Source organism: Lathamus discolor, chromosome Z, assembly GCF_037157495.1.
Source record: "Lathamus discolor isolate bLatDis1 chromosome Z, bLatDis1.hap1, whole genome shotgun sequence".
Taxonomy (NCBI): domain Eukaryota; kingdom Metazoa; phylum Chordata; class Aves; order Psittaciformes; family Psittacidae; genus Lathamus; species Lathamus discolor.
Genome location: NC_088909.1, coordinates 77,282,638 through 77,301,038, shown reverse-complemented (window position 1 = coordinate 77,301,038; position 18,401 = coordinate 77,282,638). Strand labels below are relative to the sequence as shown.

The 18,401-nt window shown below is 42.1% G+C and overlaps 1 protein-coding gene across 4 annotated transcripts in view; it reads left to right on the top strand.

Moving 5' to 3' along the window:
• The window catches only part of SNAPC3 (small nuclear RNA activating complex polypeptide 3), a 36,401-nt gene extending 18,621 nt beyond the window's left edge, over nucleotides 1-17,780 (top strand). For all 4 annotated transcript variants that reach the window (XM_065661534.1, XM_065661533.1, XM_065661535.1 and 1 more), the window contains 7 exons: nucleotides 1,066-1,150; nucleotides 3,005-3,109; nucleotides 3,695-3,844; nucleotides 11,051-11,133; nucleotides 12,418-12,582; nucleotides 13,544-13,651; nucleotides 15,365-17,780. In XM_065661534.1, the coding sequence (XP_065517606.1) occupies nucleotides 1,066-1,150; nucleotides 3,005-3,109; nucleotides 3,695-3,844; nucleotides 11,051-11,133; nucleotides 12,418-12,582; nucleotides 13,544-13,651; nucleotides 15,365-15,512 (844 nt within the window). In that variant the 3' untranslated portion in view covers nucleotides 15,513-17,780. The remainder of the gene's footprint in view (nucleotides 1-1,065; nucleotides 1,151-3,004; nucleotides 3,110-3,694; nucleotides 3,845-11,050; nucleotides 11,134-12,417; nucleotides 12,583-13,543; nucleotides 13,652-15,364) is intronic.
• Nucleotides 17,781-18,401: the final 621 nt, after the last annotated feature.

Sequence of the window (18,401 nt, the reverse complement as noted above, 5' to 3'; positions counted from 1 at the left end):
CTTCTGCTTGAATGTTACTTATGAATTTTTTATTAAGATAGACAGAATATGTCATCTTTCTCATTGGAAGAATTTAGGATTTCTGGACCTATGTGCTTCTGAACTAGTGCCTAAATTTAGAGTGTGCGGGGGACTTCTCATAATTGTTGGTGAGAAGTTTCTCCAAAGCCTTGTGAAATAAATCTGTAGCCCTTACAGCTAGTAACCTACAGTCACATTTTAACATCCAAATTGTTAAATACTGAAGTCATAGCCAGATAACATCTTTATCTAAACCTACTCTGCATTTCAGATGTTGAACAATATATGTTAAGATTCTGTCAGCGAACTTTGAATTCATGCTCAGCCAGGTCAGGCCTTTGCTATACTTGAATTTCAGTTTGTGTAGAATGTAAAGAAATGTGTTAGGACTGTCATCAGTGTTAAGCCTGATTGTTACTGAAAACCTTTGGGGAGGCCTAAAGAGTAGATGGACTTGTGCCAGAAGTACAGAAGGATTTGCTGTTTATGCGGGGGTTAAATACATCTATTTTAGTAGATATTCTATGTATAATACTCTTTCTTCTACAAATGATACTGATTTTTTTGTGGGATTTTTTTTATTTTTATTTTAGTAAAGTATCTATTTCATGGGGTTGAGAATATTTGTGGTTTTTTCCTGGTTTTCGCTTGAGCATGAATTGGATTCCTTTGAAGTGCAAGGGATAGTTGAAACAGGTTCTTTGAAGGTAGCAAAACATGCTTTCTGTAAAAGCTTCCTCACACAAAATTTTGCTGGTTTGCTTTTTCTTTTTTTTTTTCTCATAAGTGTAAAATTGCCCACAACCAACCTGTGATTTGCACTTAAGACAAAACGAAAACAAAGCTGAAATCTGCACGACAGCTGTGCGTGACCAGGTTTTATGGGAATCAGGAAACAAGAGTATTTTAAGTTAGTCTGTCATACTAACAGAAGTCCTGCTGTTTGAAGCTGCACTGTAGTGGCTTGTGGTATTTAAAAGTATTCTTACAGATTCTGCATGGAAATTGTTGAATGAAATTTTGTCCTGTGTTCCTGCCCCTCAGAATTAGAAAAGAGGCATTAGAGAGGAGAGAAGAAACAATTATTGTGGATCGGGCTTGCAGACAAGAAACTCTTGCCTACGAGATGGTAAGTTCCCTGTCATCCTAGGATCTCAAGATACTTCAGTACAGCAAAAGTCCAACTTCTGGTTGCTTTGTTTTTTCATCACTGTGAGTCTCTATTCAATGTAAATATTTGCAGGTAAGGGTTTGCAGGTAATGATTAAAGATGTTATAGAAAGACAGGGCAGGAACTTTGCTCCTATGGTCTGTAAGTACCAGAAGTACTAAAGAGGAACTGCGGCTCATTACTGCTGTACGTCTGCTTTTATTTGGTTGTTAATAAAGCACTGTGTAGGTGATCAGGTGTACCGAGGATTATGTGAATTTATTGTAGAGCTAGACAAAACACAAAAAGGTTTTGCTTCTGGAGTCCTCTGTTGGAAATGTGTAAATGACTGTGAGCTAGTTTCTGTAGGACTGAAGGAGGAAGACAGCAGGACTGCCACATGGTGGCAGTAAGATCCTAACTCTGAGCTTTGTAACCCAAGTTTCTGGGCCATTCTGAGCTAACAGGAACCAGGAGTGTAGTGATCAGCCCCTGAAAAGCATCTTGGAATTCCTTTAACTATGCTTAGTAACACTTTTTTTAAAATTTTTTCACAATTAATGTCTGAAACAGGAAAACTGAAGTTCATAAATTTTACAGTGGTGGCATCCAAGGCTTGAGAAAGCAAGCCATTAATTTTGTAAAAATTAGGGATGGAGGAGTAGTGGGGAAGGAGCCTCACTTGTGATTGTTAAAACATTTTTTACCCTTGAGGTTTTCTGGTCTGTCATGAGCGGTTTTGTCTCAACTGTCCAGAGACCCAGGCACATGATTTAAGCATTGTGTGCAAACTGAGATGCAACAGCTGTGTTGAGCTCTTAGCCTGACACGTCTCAGCAAATACTTGCAATAAAAATCTTCATAGAGGGTTTCAACACGTGGTGTCTTCTATTTCTGAAGAATGAGTATGTGATCCGTTACTGCATCCTTTAAGCTGTGGTAAGGGGTTTCTGTGTCACAACTGATTGGGACCATAGTGTACTAGAACAGGAAGAGAGCAATAAGAAAAATGAGTTTGGAATGTGTCACATGGAAAAGGGAGATGAAAGGATCTCAGAACTGAAGTCTCATACCAGTACACACTCATGTTATTGAATCTGAAGAACACTTTGTGCTGGTGGGAAGTGTTTATGCAGTCAGTATTCTCTTATGATTTCTTGAAAAGGGGGGAAACAGGACTACTGAAAAGTGCCTTCCCTTATTCTCACAGCTGGGCTCCTTCTTAAACATAAAGTAGGATGGAAATGTGGAAATGCTTTAACTTCTTTTGTAAAACAGTAGCGTGGCAAGGGCAGTGCTGGATTTTGGAGAAATTGAGAGCTCCAGCAGTGTCAAGTTTCACTAATAAGAGCAAGTGTTGCACTGGTTTTTATTTTCATATACTTCATCCTATGGCTGTTTTCTAGGCCAGTCTTTCTGAAGTTGAGGGTTGTAATTTTCATTTACATGTGAATGCATTAAAAAAACCATTTAAAAACATTAAATAGTGGATGTTGGTAGCAGCTGGATTCCATAAGGTCAGAGTAGCAGCTTTAATTCCTTTATGGAGGCCCTCTCAGTGTGCAAGGAGTAGCCAGCTATCTTGTAATTGCTGAAAGCACCTTAGCTTCCGCAGAGCTGAGGAATGATGGGAGATACTTGAAATCTGTAATTACAGCAGCTTCTCACATTTCCATCTTGGAGGAGGTAGGCTGTTACCAATTCAGAAGGCTATACAGTCAAAAATGAGTTGCAGTTAGAACAGTGTTTCTCAGACTTTTATCCAGGGGCTATGATGTAGAAATGGTTGCCAATATTATATATATATATACATACATATCTTGATTTTTCCAGGAATCACATGCAACTGGAAAGAGGCCAGACAGTCCTACAGATCTAGTTGAGGAGGGAGAGCTACTTTTAACTCTAAACATATTCTACCCTGTCATATTTCAGAAGGTTGGTACTAAATTCTCTAGGTTGTATTCTGATGTTTCTTCCCTACTCAGGTAATATCTTACTTTCCTAAGCTGTTAAAATTAGTGCGTCCACTGAGGGAGTGTGGTAAACCTTCAACTGTGTAACTTCTTAAAGTTTTTCCAGAATCTGGCTTTCATTGTTACTGGTTTACCAAAGGCAATTATTACAGTAATTACTTAGCAGTTAACTGATTTCACAGAAAGCTCAAAATCTGAAACTAAATATTCAAATCCTGAAGTACTCTTTCTGGATCTGGGATAAGTACACTCAAACTTCCTATCTTTCCTAGACTTTCTGGTGGGGAATGTGACAAAATACAACTAATAAATGGCAGCCTTAGGAGGGGCTGAGGCAAAATGCTGTTTAAAATCTTGTACACAGAGGTGATGTGCCATACGCTGACATGGTTTAGTGGTGGATGTGGTAGTGCTAGGTTAATGGTTGGACTTGATGATCTTAAACGTCTTTTGCAATGTAAATGATTCTCAAGCTGAAAGCTGAAGAGCAGTACTAATGCTGACAAGTGATTTTTATTTGAAGCTTGTATGCGTTTTCTCTTCATAGCATAAAGATTACAAACCTTATCAGACAGTCCTTGTACTGGGCAGCCAGAAGCTCACCGAGCTGAGAGACTCAATTTCCTGCGTCAGCGACTTCCAGATAGGTGGTGAGTTCAGCAGTCAGCCAGATCAAGCACCAGAACACGTAAGCAAGGTAAAATCTGTGTGGAGCCCTCTGCATGTGTAGGAGCTTTGAAACTACAGGAGAGAGGGAAGCAGAGTTTTGTTTTCTTCAGCACTAAATAAACTGCATTGTTTCTGCCAGCGGGTTGCACTGTGAGTAAATAACTTCCTGGTGGCATTACCAAGCTGACCTGTTTTGTGCAATGTCAAGAAAAACATCATTAATGCTACCACTGGGAAGCAGTAATGCTGGTAATGAGTTCTCACACAGATGTATCCCTGGGGACTGACTTTGTGCTATACTGGAAAGCACCGGAATAGACATACGAGTAGAAAGCTGTATGTAGGCCATGCCCCTCTGAACTTGCATGCTGTGGTGTTTGCAACTAGGTGCTAATCAAAAGTAGGAGTGAAGACTATTCCCCTGTCACACAATTGTAAGGTGTTCTCTGGGAATGTGCAAAAGGAATCAAAAAAGAAAAAGTACTCTTAATTGAAAATACTGAAACTGCATAATTTTGATAATACATCACATGTAATATACCTCCTATCACAGAACAATTGAGGTTTGAAAGGACCTCTGGAGGACATCTGGACCAGCTGCCCTGCTCAAGCAAGGCCAAATACAGCCAGTTGTCCAGGACCATGTCCAGATGGCTTTTGGATATCTTCAAAGATGGAGGTTCTGCAAGCTTCTTGGGCAGCCTGTGCCAGTGCTAGGTCACCCTCACAATAAAAAGCATTTCCTGATGCTCAGAGGGAACCTTCTGTGTTTCAGTCTGTGCTCATTGTACCTCATCCTGTGTATTAAAATCCCCTTGAGCCTTCTTTTTTCCCAGCTGAACTGTCCCAGCTCTCTCAGCCTTTCCTCGTGAGAGAGATGCTCCACTCCCTTCATTTTTGTGGCCCTTGTGGAACTCTCTTTCCAGTATGTCTATGTTTCTCTTGTACTGAGGAACTCAGAACTGGGCACAGGACTCCAGGTGTGGCCTCACCACTGCTGAGGTGAGGGAAAGGATCACCTCCTTTGACCTGCTGGCAATAATTTGTCTGATGCAGCACAGGATCCCATTTGCTTCATTTGCTGTGAGGGCACACTGCTGGCTCATGCTCAACTTGGTGTCCACCAGAACGCCCAGGTCCTTTTCTGCCAAGCTGCTTTCCAGGTGAGAGACCCCAGCATACTGTGGTGCATAGGGTTGTTCTTCCCCAGGTGCGCAACCTTGCAGTTCTCCTTGTTGAAGTTCCTGTTGGCCCATTTCTTCAGCCTGTCATGGCTCCTTTGAGTGGCAGCATGATTGGTGTATCAGCCACGCGCAGTTGTCTGTCAGCAGCAAACTTGCTGAGGGTAGACTTCGCCTCAACATCTAGACCATTAAGACAGATGGAGTATTGGTGGATGAAAGCTGACTATGAGCCGGCAGTGCACCCTTGTGGCCAGGAAGGCCAATAGTATCTTGGGGAGGAGTGTGGCCAGCAGGTCCAGGGAGGTGATTCTCAGCCTCTGCCTGATGAAACCACATCTGCCGCAATGTGTACACTTCCGGGCTTAGTACAAGAAAGACAAGGAGCTACTGGAGAAGGTCCATGGAGGGCCACAAGGAGGATCAGGAGTCTGAAGCATCTCTCATGAGGAGAGACTGCGGGAGCTGGGCCTGTTTAGTCTAAGGAAGAGAAGGCTGAGAGGGGATCTCATTCATAGAAGTATAGAATCAACTAGCTTGATGATCTGTAAGGTCCTGAAGGGCATCTCATTAATGCATATAAATATCTCAAAGGTGGCTGCCAGGATGATGGTGCCACACTCTTTTCAGTGGTGCCCACTAACAGGACATGGAACAAATGACCATAAACTAAAACACAAAAAGTTTCACCTCAACATGAGGAAGAACTTCTCTGCATTGAGGGTGGCCAAGCACTGGAACAGGCTGCCCAGGGAGGTCATCGAGTCTCCCGCTCTGGAAACATTCAAAACCCACCTGGATGAATTCCTGTGTAACCTACTGTAGGTAGCCCTGCCTTAGCAGGGTGGTTGGACTGGATGATCTCCAGAGGTCCCTTAAAACCCTAATGATTCTGTGATGTAAACCAGAACTGGACCTTGTGTTGACCCCTGGAGTACTCTGCTAGTTACTGGCCTCCAACTAGATTTTGTTTCACTGATTATCACCCTTGGGGCCTAGCTGTTTTGCCAAGATTACATATAAATAGTATAGTATTTTATCAATATGATAGAGATAAAATAACATCTACAATCTGAGAGAAACCAGAGGAAGCTGCATACTTACATATGTAATAGTGAAAAGATAATAGTCTTTTCATTTATGTAAAGTAAATGGAAGAGTCTGTCTACCATTATTTAGTAAAGTGTTAGCTGATTATTTCTGAGACTGGAGAGTTCTGAAACTTATCTTCCTGGGCATGGAGGAAAGTCATGTGAGCCTGTCATGGCCTCAACAAGGCTGAGATTAGGCTTTCTCAATTTCCAACAATTTCCAACAAATTAACAAAACCAACAATTTCCAACAAAACCAACAATTTCCCCAAAGTACATGCATGCCATCATGCCTAGTCTCCCAGCAGGAGCTGTTAATGAGTGGTGTGCATTCGTTCCATTTGTTTTTCTCAAGCATCACTGTGAATTTGCAACTTGCATTGAAGTATAGGTTCAGTATAGTCTTCATGTTAAAGTATGTGCTTCAGCAGGCAGGAGGTCAGCCATCAGTGGGGTAGAATTTTCTTCCTTCCAGCCTAGGAAGGAAGTGACACCATGACCTACCAAAAGTATGTTAACTTTTCCAAATGGAGAAAATAACTTCTGACTAATTTAAGGATCTTAGAGACTGATTCAAATCATGGTTTTCTGAGAGTCTGCAGGACAAAGGCTGGGTGAGTAAGTTACATGTTGTTTCTCTTGAAGTGCAGTTTGGGAAGACAGGCATAATGTAAGGATCAAGTTACTGCTCTCATTGTTTAAGTAAACAAACATTGCTTGTCAACCTATACAAAGAGTAGGAGACTACTGGATTTTATTGGCATAAATGGCCTAACTTCACTCTCATTCTTGCTACTTTTGGGTTTTGTGATTTTTCTTCTTTGCTTTGTCTTCATTGGGCAATAATTAATGGGATGAAATTTAACAAGTTCAAATGCGGGATTCTGCACCTAGGATGAAGCAGCATAGGACACAAGTATAGAATGGGAAGGGAGTGGCTGGAGGGCAGCCGTGCAGAAAGGGATCTGGGGGTGCTGGCCAAAACAAGCTCAGTCAGTGGTGTGCCCTGGCAGCCAAGAGGGCAAACTGCATGCTGGGGTGCATCAAACACAGCAAAATGAGCCGGTCAGAGGAGATGATTATCCTGCTGTATGCAGCATTGCACAGCCTCACCTTGAGCCCCACGTGCAGCTCTGGGCCCACAATTGAAGAAGGATGTGAAGGTTCTTGAATGCACTATAGACGGGCAACAAAGCTGGTGGAAGGACTGGAAGGCATGTCCTGTGATGAGCAGTTGGTCACCAAATTAATCATGGAAGGGAACCAAGCTCCTCGAAGGTATCTTCCCCAGTCATTATCTGTCTGAGCTGCCTGCACATGCATCTGTTGATGAATAGATACAGCCTTCACTTGCCTGAGAGCTGGGATGCTGTGCAATGTGTCCTGTACACGGTGGTGTAGAGGCTGGGACCAGGTCACTGTGACAAAACTATATGTTAACGTACATTGGAGAAATACTTTATCAAAATGCTCTTGAGACCCATGAGTGAAGGATTCTGAGGGAACTGGGGTTGTTTAGTCTGGAGAACAGGATGCTCAGGGGCATCCTTATCACAGAGATGGGGGTCAGTCTCTTCTCCCAAGTAATGAGTGATAGGACAAGAGCTAATGGCTCAAGCTGTGCCAGGGGAGGTTTAGAGTGCATATTAGGAAAAGTTTCTCCACTGCAAGGGTAGTCAGGCATTGGAACAGGCTGCCCAGGGAAGTGGTGAATTGCTGTCCCTGGAAGTGTTCAAAAACATGTAGATAAGGCCCCATGTGACGTGGTTTAGTGGTAGCCTTGGCAGTGCTGGGGTAATGGTTGGAATTGATGATCTTAAAGGTCTTTTCCTACCTAGTTGATTCTGTGATTCTTCGCAGTTTTCTGTACATTGAAGAAAACAGGATTTAAATAGGCTTTGTGCAGTATCTGAATGCAGTGTATAATTGCAAAGAAAGGTGGTTTTTTTCTTTTTTAAACACTGCTTTTTGTCAAAGTGCAATTGAAAATATGGAAAAAAGTATGCTGTAACTTACAGATCAACTGTGTGTGTATATAATGTTTTGTAGCATCACTCGTGTGTTGTAGGTGTGTGTAGCTGCTTATACAGCATATGCAGAATGAATCCCTGAGTATCAGTCAGTACAGAAGTGTTCTGCTCTGAAGTGGATTGAGAGGGTTTAGGTTTGTGTCCTTCAACATTGCCTAGCTTCCAGTAGTGAATGCTGTGCAACGTAGCTAACGTGTTTTCTCCAGCTCAGGATAGACTTGCAGGTTAGCTGTATTGGTCTTGCAACAAAGGTGATTTTCCACTCCCCACTCCTCTGTTATTTTTCTTCAGCAAAATATAATGAAGTACATGAACAGTATTTTTCCCTGCTTGCTGTGGGTTTGTGGTCTGAGGCATCTTCCTCCTTCAAGGTCCACTGCAGAGGCTGTCTCCTTCTTCTTGTAACTTGTTTCTTAAGCCCTGTACATGTGTTGTGATCAGTTTGATAAAATACACTGCTGTCTGGCCTCAGTCTTTAAAGAGTTGTAGCATAAACCAAAAATAACATCTCTTACACACCAGAAAGAGATTGGAAGAACACAATTTAAAGGTAAAAGTTACGTAGACCAAAAAGCACAACCTTTCCTGGTTGTATTCTGTTTGCTCAAGCTACTTGTCTATAAAAACGCTGCTCTGACAGCAACAGCAGAGGGTGGAAATTATGGGAAGCAGATGTATGACCATTAAACAATTACTTCTTTTTTAGGTGTTAAATGATGTTTATGTCTAAGGAAAAAGTTTCTGTGTTTTTCACCCTCTTAATTTTGGCTGTATATGTATATAATGTAAATCTGTTAATTTCTTTCTCCTCTTGTATAGCTGGTTTTAAGTTGCAAAACCCAACAGAATATTTTGTATAGAATCATAGAATATCATGAATTGGAAGGGTCCCATAAGGATCATTGAGTCCAACTCCCTAATCCTTGCATGACTACCTAAAACTGAAGCATATGACAGAAAGTGTCATTCAGATGCTTCTTGAACTCTGGCAGGCTTGTTGCTGTGACCATTTCCCTGGGGAGCCTGTGCCAGTGACCAACCACACTCCCAGAGAAGAACGTTTTCCTAGTGTCCAATCTGAACACAGCTTCATTCCATTTCCATGTGTCCTGTCACTGGTCACCAGAGAGAGATCAGCACCTCCCTCTCTGCTGCCCCCTATGAGGCAGTTGTAGGCTGCTGTGAGGACACCCTTCAGCCTTCTCTTCTCCAAGATGAACAAGCCAAGTGACCTCAGCTGCTCTTTGTAGGTCTTGTCCTTGAGGCCTTTCACCACCTTGGTCACCCTCCTCTGGATGCAGTGAAGTGGTCCTCCAGACACACTTTAATGGTTTGTTATCCTTCTTATACTGAAGCACTGCCAACTGCACCCAGCAGTCAAGGTGAGGCCGTACCAGTGGCAGTGCAGAGACAATCACCTCCCTCTACCAGGTAGCAATGCTGTGCTGGATGCACCCCAGGACACAGTTGACTCTTTCAGCTGCCAGAGCATGCTGTTGACTCGTATTCAACTTGCCATCAACCTAAACCCCCAGATCTCTTTCCACGAGGCTGATCTCCAGCCTCTTGTTCTCCAATCTGTAAAATTATGATACTGGCTTTAGGAAATAACAGCTCTGTAAATGTTGTGTGAGCAGACTGGATAAACAGAGCAATACTTGATTGTGCTATTTCAACAAGATGTTTTTCTGTTCTTACTTATTTTGTTCCTTTTCAAGGAGATGCTTGCAGCTGGAGTCTGCTTTTTTTAATGGATGGATATGATTTTATGTCAGTAGTTCTGTAGCCCTGCTGCAGAAAATATTATGTGTGTAATAGGGATTCATGGGTTAGCTCAGTTTTTGGGGATAATTTGAAATCCAGTTACTCTTGCACTGCTGGTATGGGTGCCATAGGTTGTTAATTATTATGTCTCTTTGATAGACTGATACAAATGGCCTTTCTGTATGTGACAAACTTCGTAATTAAGAGGGAATTTTGAAAGGATTTTTTTTTCCATGATTTTGCTGGATTTTCTTCTGAGCCATGCTTTGCATTTTTGCCTTGGCTGGCTTTTTAACACATCAGTGTTTTGGCTATTGCTGAACAATATTGCTGACAGCCTCAAGGCTGTCTCTCTGCAGGTCCCCCCAGGACCAGCAGGCTGAGGGTAAGAAGGAGGCTGAGAGGGAATGTAGCTGGGACACCTGGCCTCAGCTGGCCAGAGGGATGCCCCATGCCACATGACATTTTGTGCAGCATTAAGAGCTGGAGGAAAGGTTAAAGAATTTGTGTTTCAAAGCAACCACTATGCAAGCTGAAGCCCTGCTTCCCAGGAAGTGGTTGCACATGGCCTGCTGGTGGGAAGCAGGGAATAGATCTCTTCTTTTTGCCTTACTTCTGTGTTCAACCTTTGCTTTTCTGGTTAAACTGCTTTTATCTCAGCCTGTGAGCTTGCCTGTCATGCTTTCTTTCCCCTGTCCTGGTGGTATGGGGGAGTGAGGGAGCAGCTGGGTGGAGGGGCAGCCCACTATATCTTACTCATTTTCAAAAATACGATTAAGGTTTTTTTTTTTTGGTTTTTTTTTTGTTTTTTTTTTTTTTAAAGTCAGTGTTGTGCAGTTGCTCAGTTTGTGCAGTGATGCTTGAGTTCCTGTTCTGTGTTTTTGGAGAAATATGTAACTCCTATGATGGGGATAGAAATAAGAGCACTAAAATAACCTGTAATGGCTTGAGAATAGTATCAGCAGAACAACTGCACATCTAGCAGTCATATAAGCCTTCTTGTCACATCAGCATCTAAAACCAGTGCAAAACTTTTCTTAGAAACCTGTAGAATGAAGTCTTACCATAGTTTATATATATAAAGTGCTTTTTTTTTTTTTAATCTGTTCTTGTTTAAGTTGTTTTAGTCTCCCGTAACACTAATGCAGACTTTCTCTCTCTCTTTCAGGATCTCTACAAATCTGCCTTCTTCTATTTTGAAGGTATCTTTTATAATGATAAAAGATACCCAGAATGCAGAGATCTGAGCAGGTACAGTATTTGTAGATTTTGACTAAGGAAAATCTTAAGGGACAGAAAATTTATTTCATTTTATTGATGATCTGTGGTGTTTTAAAGGCTGGAATGTGTTGTCTATGAAGCTAGGATGGACTTTCTTGATATCTTTTCACTTTGAACTGATTTTTACATGGAAGTTTTACTTGTTCTGCTCATTCCTTCCACTCACTTCCTGTCTGAAAAGGGGCTGAATGCATGTTTGTCCCCTAAAATCCTGTTTTGCTCTGTTGGGATGGGGTTGCTGTAACAGATGCCAGTCTGTACAGGCTTTTAAAGTGCCCTCCCTAGTTGCAGTGACCACCAAAACACTTGCCTGTGGGGTAGAAGGACAGCAGGCTCAGCTGTGTGAAAGTCAGCTTTCCGTGCAGTTTTGAGAATACGTTGGATACCTTCATGGTGAAGTCAACAAGGGGACTGAGCCACTGTTGGAAAAATAAATCTGAGGTGGTATTGCCAAGAGGCTCAGGTATCTCTTATTTGAAACTGTACTTCACACTGGTTGAGCATGTCATACCCATTTAAAATGTGCAGACTAGTTTGTTTTAAGGAAGTATGGGCTTGCTGACGCATTTAGTGAGATTTAGGAGACCAAGCTGTTAAAATGGATGATATGGATAAGCTGTGAGTTTGTTCTTGTTATGCCAGACTTGGTGTGTGACTTCAGAGAAGTTATTTTGCTTTTCTTTCTGTCCACGAGTAACAAGGATCTTCGTGGAAGGGCTTGTGATAACATAACAGTTTGTAGAAGTGAAATGCCTTGTATGCAGGAGTGTGCTGAAAAGCCAAGAAATAGTTGCATCTGTGCCCTTCCAGTGCTAAATTTTGGAAGTTTAAGGGTTCTATTGTCAGCTTTGTTTCTCCTTGGTGAAACAAAAAAAGCTTTTTAATACATTAAAACAAAGGTATTGACCAAGGAACAGAAATGACCTGCTTGTAACTTGAATTATTGGAATGGTTGAGAAGTGTTGTGTTGCAAACATCCTGACCTGACTGTAAGGGGCGTAAACTACATGGAACTACTCAGGAAGCGACCTGGTGATTTAAAGGCAGGTGTTCCATGAGAACAGCGCACAGTTCCCTGGGGATGTGGTACTACTGTGAAATTACCTCAAATTATTACAAAATGTCATGAGCTGTTTTGATCTCTATCTTTTTAACTGTATCCTAGTGGCAGGTTTTGCATGTCCCCCAAGGCCTTCCTTTTCTGTGCGTTCACAGTTCATAGCTTTGCTGTGCTGATGACCTTTCTGTTTTCAGAACTATTATTGAGTGGTCAGAATCTCATGACAGAGGCTATGTAAATCTTCAGTCCGATGACATGGAGGACTACACATTTAATGATTTGTCCCTCAAAATTGGCTTCCCATACCTTTTCTGCCACCAAGGGGACTGTGAGCACATCATTATCATCACGGACATAAGGTAAGTTACTGCTCTCTGGGAGTCCTTAGGCGGTTGAAAGCACGCCTTCTGAGGACAAACTTCAGAAATTAAAGGCTGAATATTTGTTAGACTAAGATTATTCTGCTGCCTTCTACAGGGCTAATTTAAGATTTTATTCCACATATATATGACTGACTCTGCAAGGAAGAAAGTGATCTCCCCTTTTTTGTCTGCATAAAAGGACAGCTTTTTAACTAGCACGCCAAGACTGTGGTATATGAGGAATGGCACCTACAGGGATTATTTTTTTTCTGTGCACTCCAGATCTGCATACCGATTCTGGGTGGCTGGAGTCAATGGGCTTATTAGTTTAGACTTGGTACAAAGGGGCAGGAGCTGAACAGAGAGCAGAGGAGTGGAAGTAGTAGGCTGCAGTGGGCAGAAGGAGAGGAAGAGGAGGCAGTACTGGCTGTGAGGTGGCAACCACATCAACAGTAGAACTATTGTGTATACTGAGTGCATAATGGATAGAGAGAGCATTTCTCTGATTGTAGTGAGTTGCAGATCGTTTTGAGTTCCCAGCCTGATGTACCTAAGCATTGATAATAAATTGTGCCCCCCAAGAGGAATACAACTCAAGGGCATAGACACTGCAAGCAGGTGATCTCAGAATTATGAGCCTCTAAGCATTTGTTTGTGATATTTTTACCTGTTGGTCTGTAGGAGGTAAAATCTTTGAAAAGACCATCTAAAGTAGATGTTCTGAAGGTTTCTGAGTTACTGCACAAACTGAATTTACTCCTGACCATAAAATCCATGGGTGGTGCAACTAGCAGGCTGTCTTCAGTTCTTCGTCTCTGATAAGAAATGCTAAGCAGAAGTCTAGTCACAGTTTACACAGGAATTTAAATCATGCCTTGTTTTCAGTGTCCATGCTCAGACAAATTCCAGTGTGGCCGAGTCTTTATTGTATTTTATGTATTTATTTATTTCCCTCAAGGCTCATTCATTATGATGACTGCCTGGACAGGAACCTCTATCCTTTGCTAATCAAGAAACACTGGCTATGTACCAGAAAATGCTTTGTGTGCAAAATGTATACAGCCAGGTACGCTAATTTCTCAATCTTCTTGTCTTATTAAATGTCTCTGTAGGTGCTGCTAATAACTTAAAAAAATAAAAACCATCAAAGCTCTGTACATATTTAATAAGGTGTGTGAAAAATATTCACGCTAGTATTCTGCAGTCTTACTCTTCAGGCAGTTGTCCTTTCTCTACCCAGGAAAAGGCCCTCCTGCAGGTAGCATTCAGGGAGATCAAAAGATCTGCAGTGATGAAGAGGTTAATTATTTGGCTCATGTTCTTTTGCATACATAGAGCTTGGCTCTCAACAACTGCTTTTGAATATCTTACTTTTGGGGGGAAAATGCTGCATTTTTGCCCTATGACAAGATGCGTGGTTCAGATTCATTTACCAGAAATTGTACTGAGCTTTCATTAAATCTAGCGTCTTAAGTAGAGGGAAGAATGGATCTGCTCAAATGCAATGTGGTAAAGTACAGAGATTTCTTAGGGGCTGTAGCTTTCCCCAGAGGTAGACTCCTAACCTCTACCTGAAAACTCTGTGCTGTATTTGAAGGAACTATTTGTGATGCACGGGTTTCCTGCAGTTAAGAGAGCAGAATGTGAATTTGGTGCTCTTTATTTATGTTGGTGCTGTTTACTTAGACACGAGAAAGCCTTTCAGTAGACACAGCAGAAGTCTCTCCAAAGGAGTTCTACAGACTAGGCTAGGCTCCCTGATTTTACAGGTCTGAATCAATTACTTACAGGAACACCCACTGTCCTTCTTTTTCTCGGGGGCAACTTACGCTTTCAGCCTCAGTTTGGCATGGCAGCTGTGTCCTTATGTTGCTTATTTGGCCTTGGACTTGTCTGGAATCAGGCAAAGAGCCGGTTCCCATGGTGATGGGAGCCCATCCTGGTGCTCCTAGCAGAGCCCCCAGGATGTCTTCGCAAGTGGCTGTAATCTGCAAGGCATTTGACCATAAGGGGAGGTGGAGCCAAAGGGTCAGTATGGGGGAAAGATGGGATAGGAAGGGCTTTACCAGAGGTGCTGTAAATGCATTAACTTAAAACCAGGATTAAGCACTAAGCTCAAGTGGGGAGGTACTAAACCATGGACAGCAGAGCAGCTTTGGCTGGCTGCTCTGCATGCTCTAATCTGTGCAGATATCATCCTTAATCACTGGAAGTCTTGAGCTGTCATAGCCCCTGAGTCCTACCATAAATTAATTGCTTGGTGAGCCCTCCTTGTACTGGCAGCTGTGTTCATGTTAACTTCAGTGCTTGCCAGAGTGTGCGGCAATCCTTTCCATGCCTTATTTGCATCATCCAGGTCCATCTTTTAGACTTGTAGTTTGGGTCAGTCATGTGTCCGCTCTGCATCACAGTTTCTTACTTTCTTACCTTAAGGGCAAACAGATTTATCTTTTATGATTTATGGACAGAAGATTCCTGTTAATATTCTGGGGGAGGGTTTTTTTGTTACGCTCCGTGCCAGCTACACAGGCGTGAGGAGCTCCTCAGGAGATGCTGCTGTAGCAGTGTAAGATAGCAGCTGGGATTGGCACTGACGGGTGTGGAGTCTGGAAAAGAGCTGTGTTGGGGTGGAAGGTATGCAGTATAGATAGTACCCAGTCAGTATAACTTTATCACTGATGTTTGGTGCTGCCATCCCCAACTCTGAGTAAAATACTGACTTGAGTGTCACAACTGTGTTAGACTCGCATGGAAAACACTTGTGTTTTGTAACTTGCAGGTGGGTAACCAACAATGACAGTCTGGCACCAGAGGATCCTTGTTTCTTCTGCGATGTTTGTTTTCAGATGCTCCATTACGATCTGGAAGGCAATAAACTGGGGGAATTTCTTGCATATCCTTATGTAGATCCTGGTATTTTCAACTGAAACCGACGTGAGACAGAATGAATTCAGTGAAGTGCATTGGTGAAACTGTTGCTCTGGTTGTTAAACCCACCACACAGCTTGAGTTTTGAGAGTCCTGCTGGGGTTTAGGTTAGGCTTTAATCCTCTCCCCTGAGGTGGAAAGAGCCCTTTGCACATGAAGTCTTTCTGGTGTGCTTTTCTGAGTAAGCAAGTATGATTTTAAAAAATGAGTAATTATGGAAAAATATGCTCAAACATCTGTTTTAATCAGCTACATTTTTCTAATACATTTGGGCAAGAAGATGGTAGTTTGGAGACTACGGACTTTAAAAATATGGATGTTTCAAGAGAGAATACCTTGCAAAAGCAGCTGTTTTGTGCATCCAAGGCTTTACTAACATCAGAGGATGAAAACATGGTCTTTGGGCATCTCACTTTGAAATCTCTGGCAGTTGTCATCTCTGAAGGGTGGGTAGCACTGCATTTGTGGGGATACGTTCCAAGAGGGAAGCCCAAGGTGCTTGTTAACTTCTAAAGTCTTTTCCTGCCAGCAGGGGGGTGCTTGCATCTGTGCACTGCCGCTGTCCTTGCATTCCGACTGAGGGCTGATTCTGTGATGAGTAAGCTACATTTCACTGACGACTGAGTTGTGACCTGTCTTCCAAATTACTTGACTCTTTACTGTGCATGAAGTTTTAACTGTTCATACTGTTCATTGTGCACTGCTTTTTTTAGTATCATCCTGTGATTGTAAGTGGTGTTGCTTTTTTAACTATGACCGATTTGTACTTGCTAGTCTGTTAAGTTGTTAAGTTGAAACTCTGCTTGCCAAGACAGAATGTATCCAGCGCCTTGCTTCTTCAAGTCTGGAATTCAGAGAATGTTAGTGGAGAACTTTGCTGTTCAGGCAAGCTAGTAGTGCTTTTCTTTCGAAAGCTTCAACTAGTTCTCAAAAAAACCTAGTTCTGGTTGGAGTAAAAGAAAAACAACCAACTCTGATAACCTGCATACAGAAGTGTATTTGGCACATTGAATTGTATTGAAGTCCTGTGGCCACAGATCCTGGAAGTGCTCACTGATTACCTTAGATGTCTTGAAACAGAAGTGTCTTGTGAATATCAATCTGTGTGTGTGTGTGGGGGGGTTAAGACAAAAGGAAAGTGGGGTTTTTTTGTCATCTAAGTCAAGCAGCTGTTGGCCTCTGTACCCTGAAGACAGAGCAGTGAACTCTTCAGCACCGGCACTTGTCACAGCAGGTGCTGAATGGGTCCTTACCCCTCAGGAGCCTGCAGAACTGTCACCAGTCAGACTGCTGGGGCTGTGCTGCTTTATGGTGCTGTAGGAGCAGTTGCAGTACACTTCTGCTTGCAACTTCAGTGAGTTGCTACCCTTCATCCTGCCCCAACCTTCTCCTTTTCCGGCTGTCTCCTGGTAACATATGGGCTTCCAAATTCTCTTCAGTATTGGAACCAAGATCATGTAGACATCTCCCATGGTTTCTACAGGTACTGTTTGCTTGTTGGATGGCTTATGCTGAGTTCTGAGGCAGCAATCAGTAAGCATTTTTGTGTGGGTTTTTTTTCTATAGCCGCAGGGAGAAGAGTGGTCAAAGTGTGATTTTATTCTTTCATTAAGCTTGGTATGCTGGCCTTCACTCAAACCATTCACCTTCTTTCCAGTAAAAAGTTACGGTCAAATGTATTTCAAGATTCCTGTCCCTGCAGATGAAGAGATTCCACTAGGGTCAGCCCTATACTTACAGTAAGTCTCGGTGCAGGAGTTGTATGTGTATAGTGCTTAACTACAAACAGAGAAGAACTTGTATGAGAAGCTGCTATTTGTGTGATCAGGTCCTATTTCATACCAAATGACTCCGATGGCAAGCAGAACAAAAAGGTTACACTAAATCATAGTTTTTAAAGATGCTTCCCAGGAGCTATTGCAGGACAGCAGAATCTGGTCTTGATTTAATGTGTCTTTCAGAATGAGCCCTGTGAGCGAAATCCAGTGTTGAACCCAGCTGCCCATTTGCAGTTCAATTTCTATGACAGCAGCTGGATACCCGTCTTTTGGCTGTTTGTTAAATGTGGTTGGTGTGTTTAGTGGCTGATCAGAACTTACAAGCAGGCTTATTACTTCATGGTGAAAAACGAGAAAATACATTTTTTAAATAATACCTTCTCTCTGTGTTTGATATTTACATCTTTTTAAGCAAGACCGTCAGCAATTATTCTTTTAATAAATCTCTTGTAATACATAATCCCACATAATAAAATATTTTTATATTTATATTGTATATATTATATATAATATATACAAATATATATTTGTAAAAATAAATATATAAAATAATATATATGTATAATATATATTATAGCTATTATTGTATTTATTATATTATTAAATAAATATTTATTTTGCAAATAAAAGACAGACTAGGGGCAACGTGGGCCCCCTCCAGAAGCTATCAGGAGAACTGGCTACCCTGGATTTGGAGAAGGCTGAGGTTCTGAATGACTTCTTTGCCTCAGTCTTCACTGCAAATACTCTGACCACACCAACTGGAAGGCAGACACAGGGACTGTGAGAATGAAGACCTTGGGGCCACTGTAGGAGAGGATCTGGTTCGAGACCATTTTAAGAACCTGAATGTGCACAAGTCTGTGGGACCTGATGAAATCCATCCACGGGTGCTGAAGGAGCTGGCAAATGAAGTTGCTAAGCCACTGGCCATCATATTTGAAAAATCATGGCAGTCAGGTGAAGTTCCCGACAACTGGAAAAAGGGAAATATAACCCCCATTTTCAGGAAGGGGAAAATGGAAGACCTGGGGAATTACAGACCAGTCAGTCTCACCTCTGTGCCTGGCAAAATCTTGGAGCACATTCTCCTGGAATGCATGCTAAGGC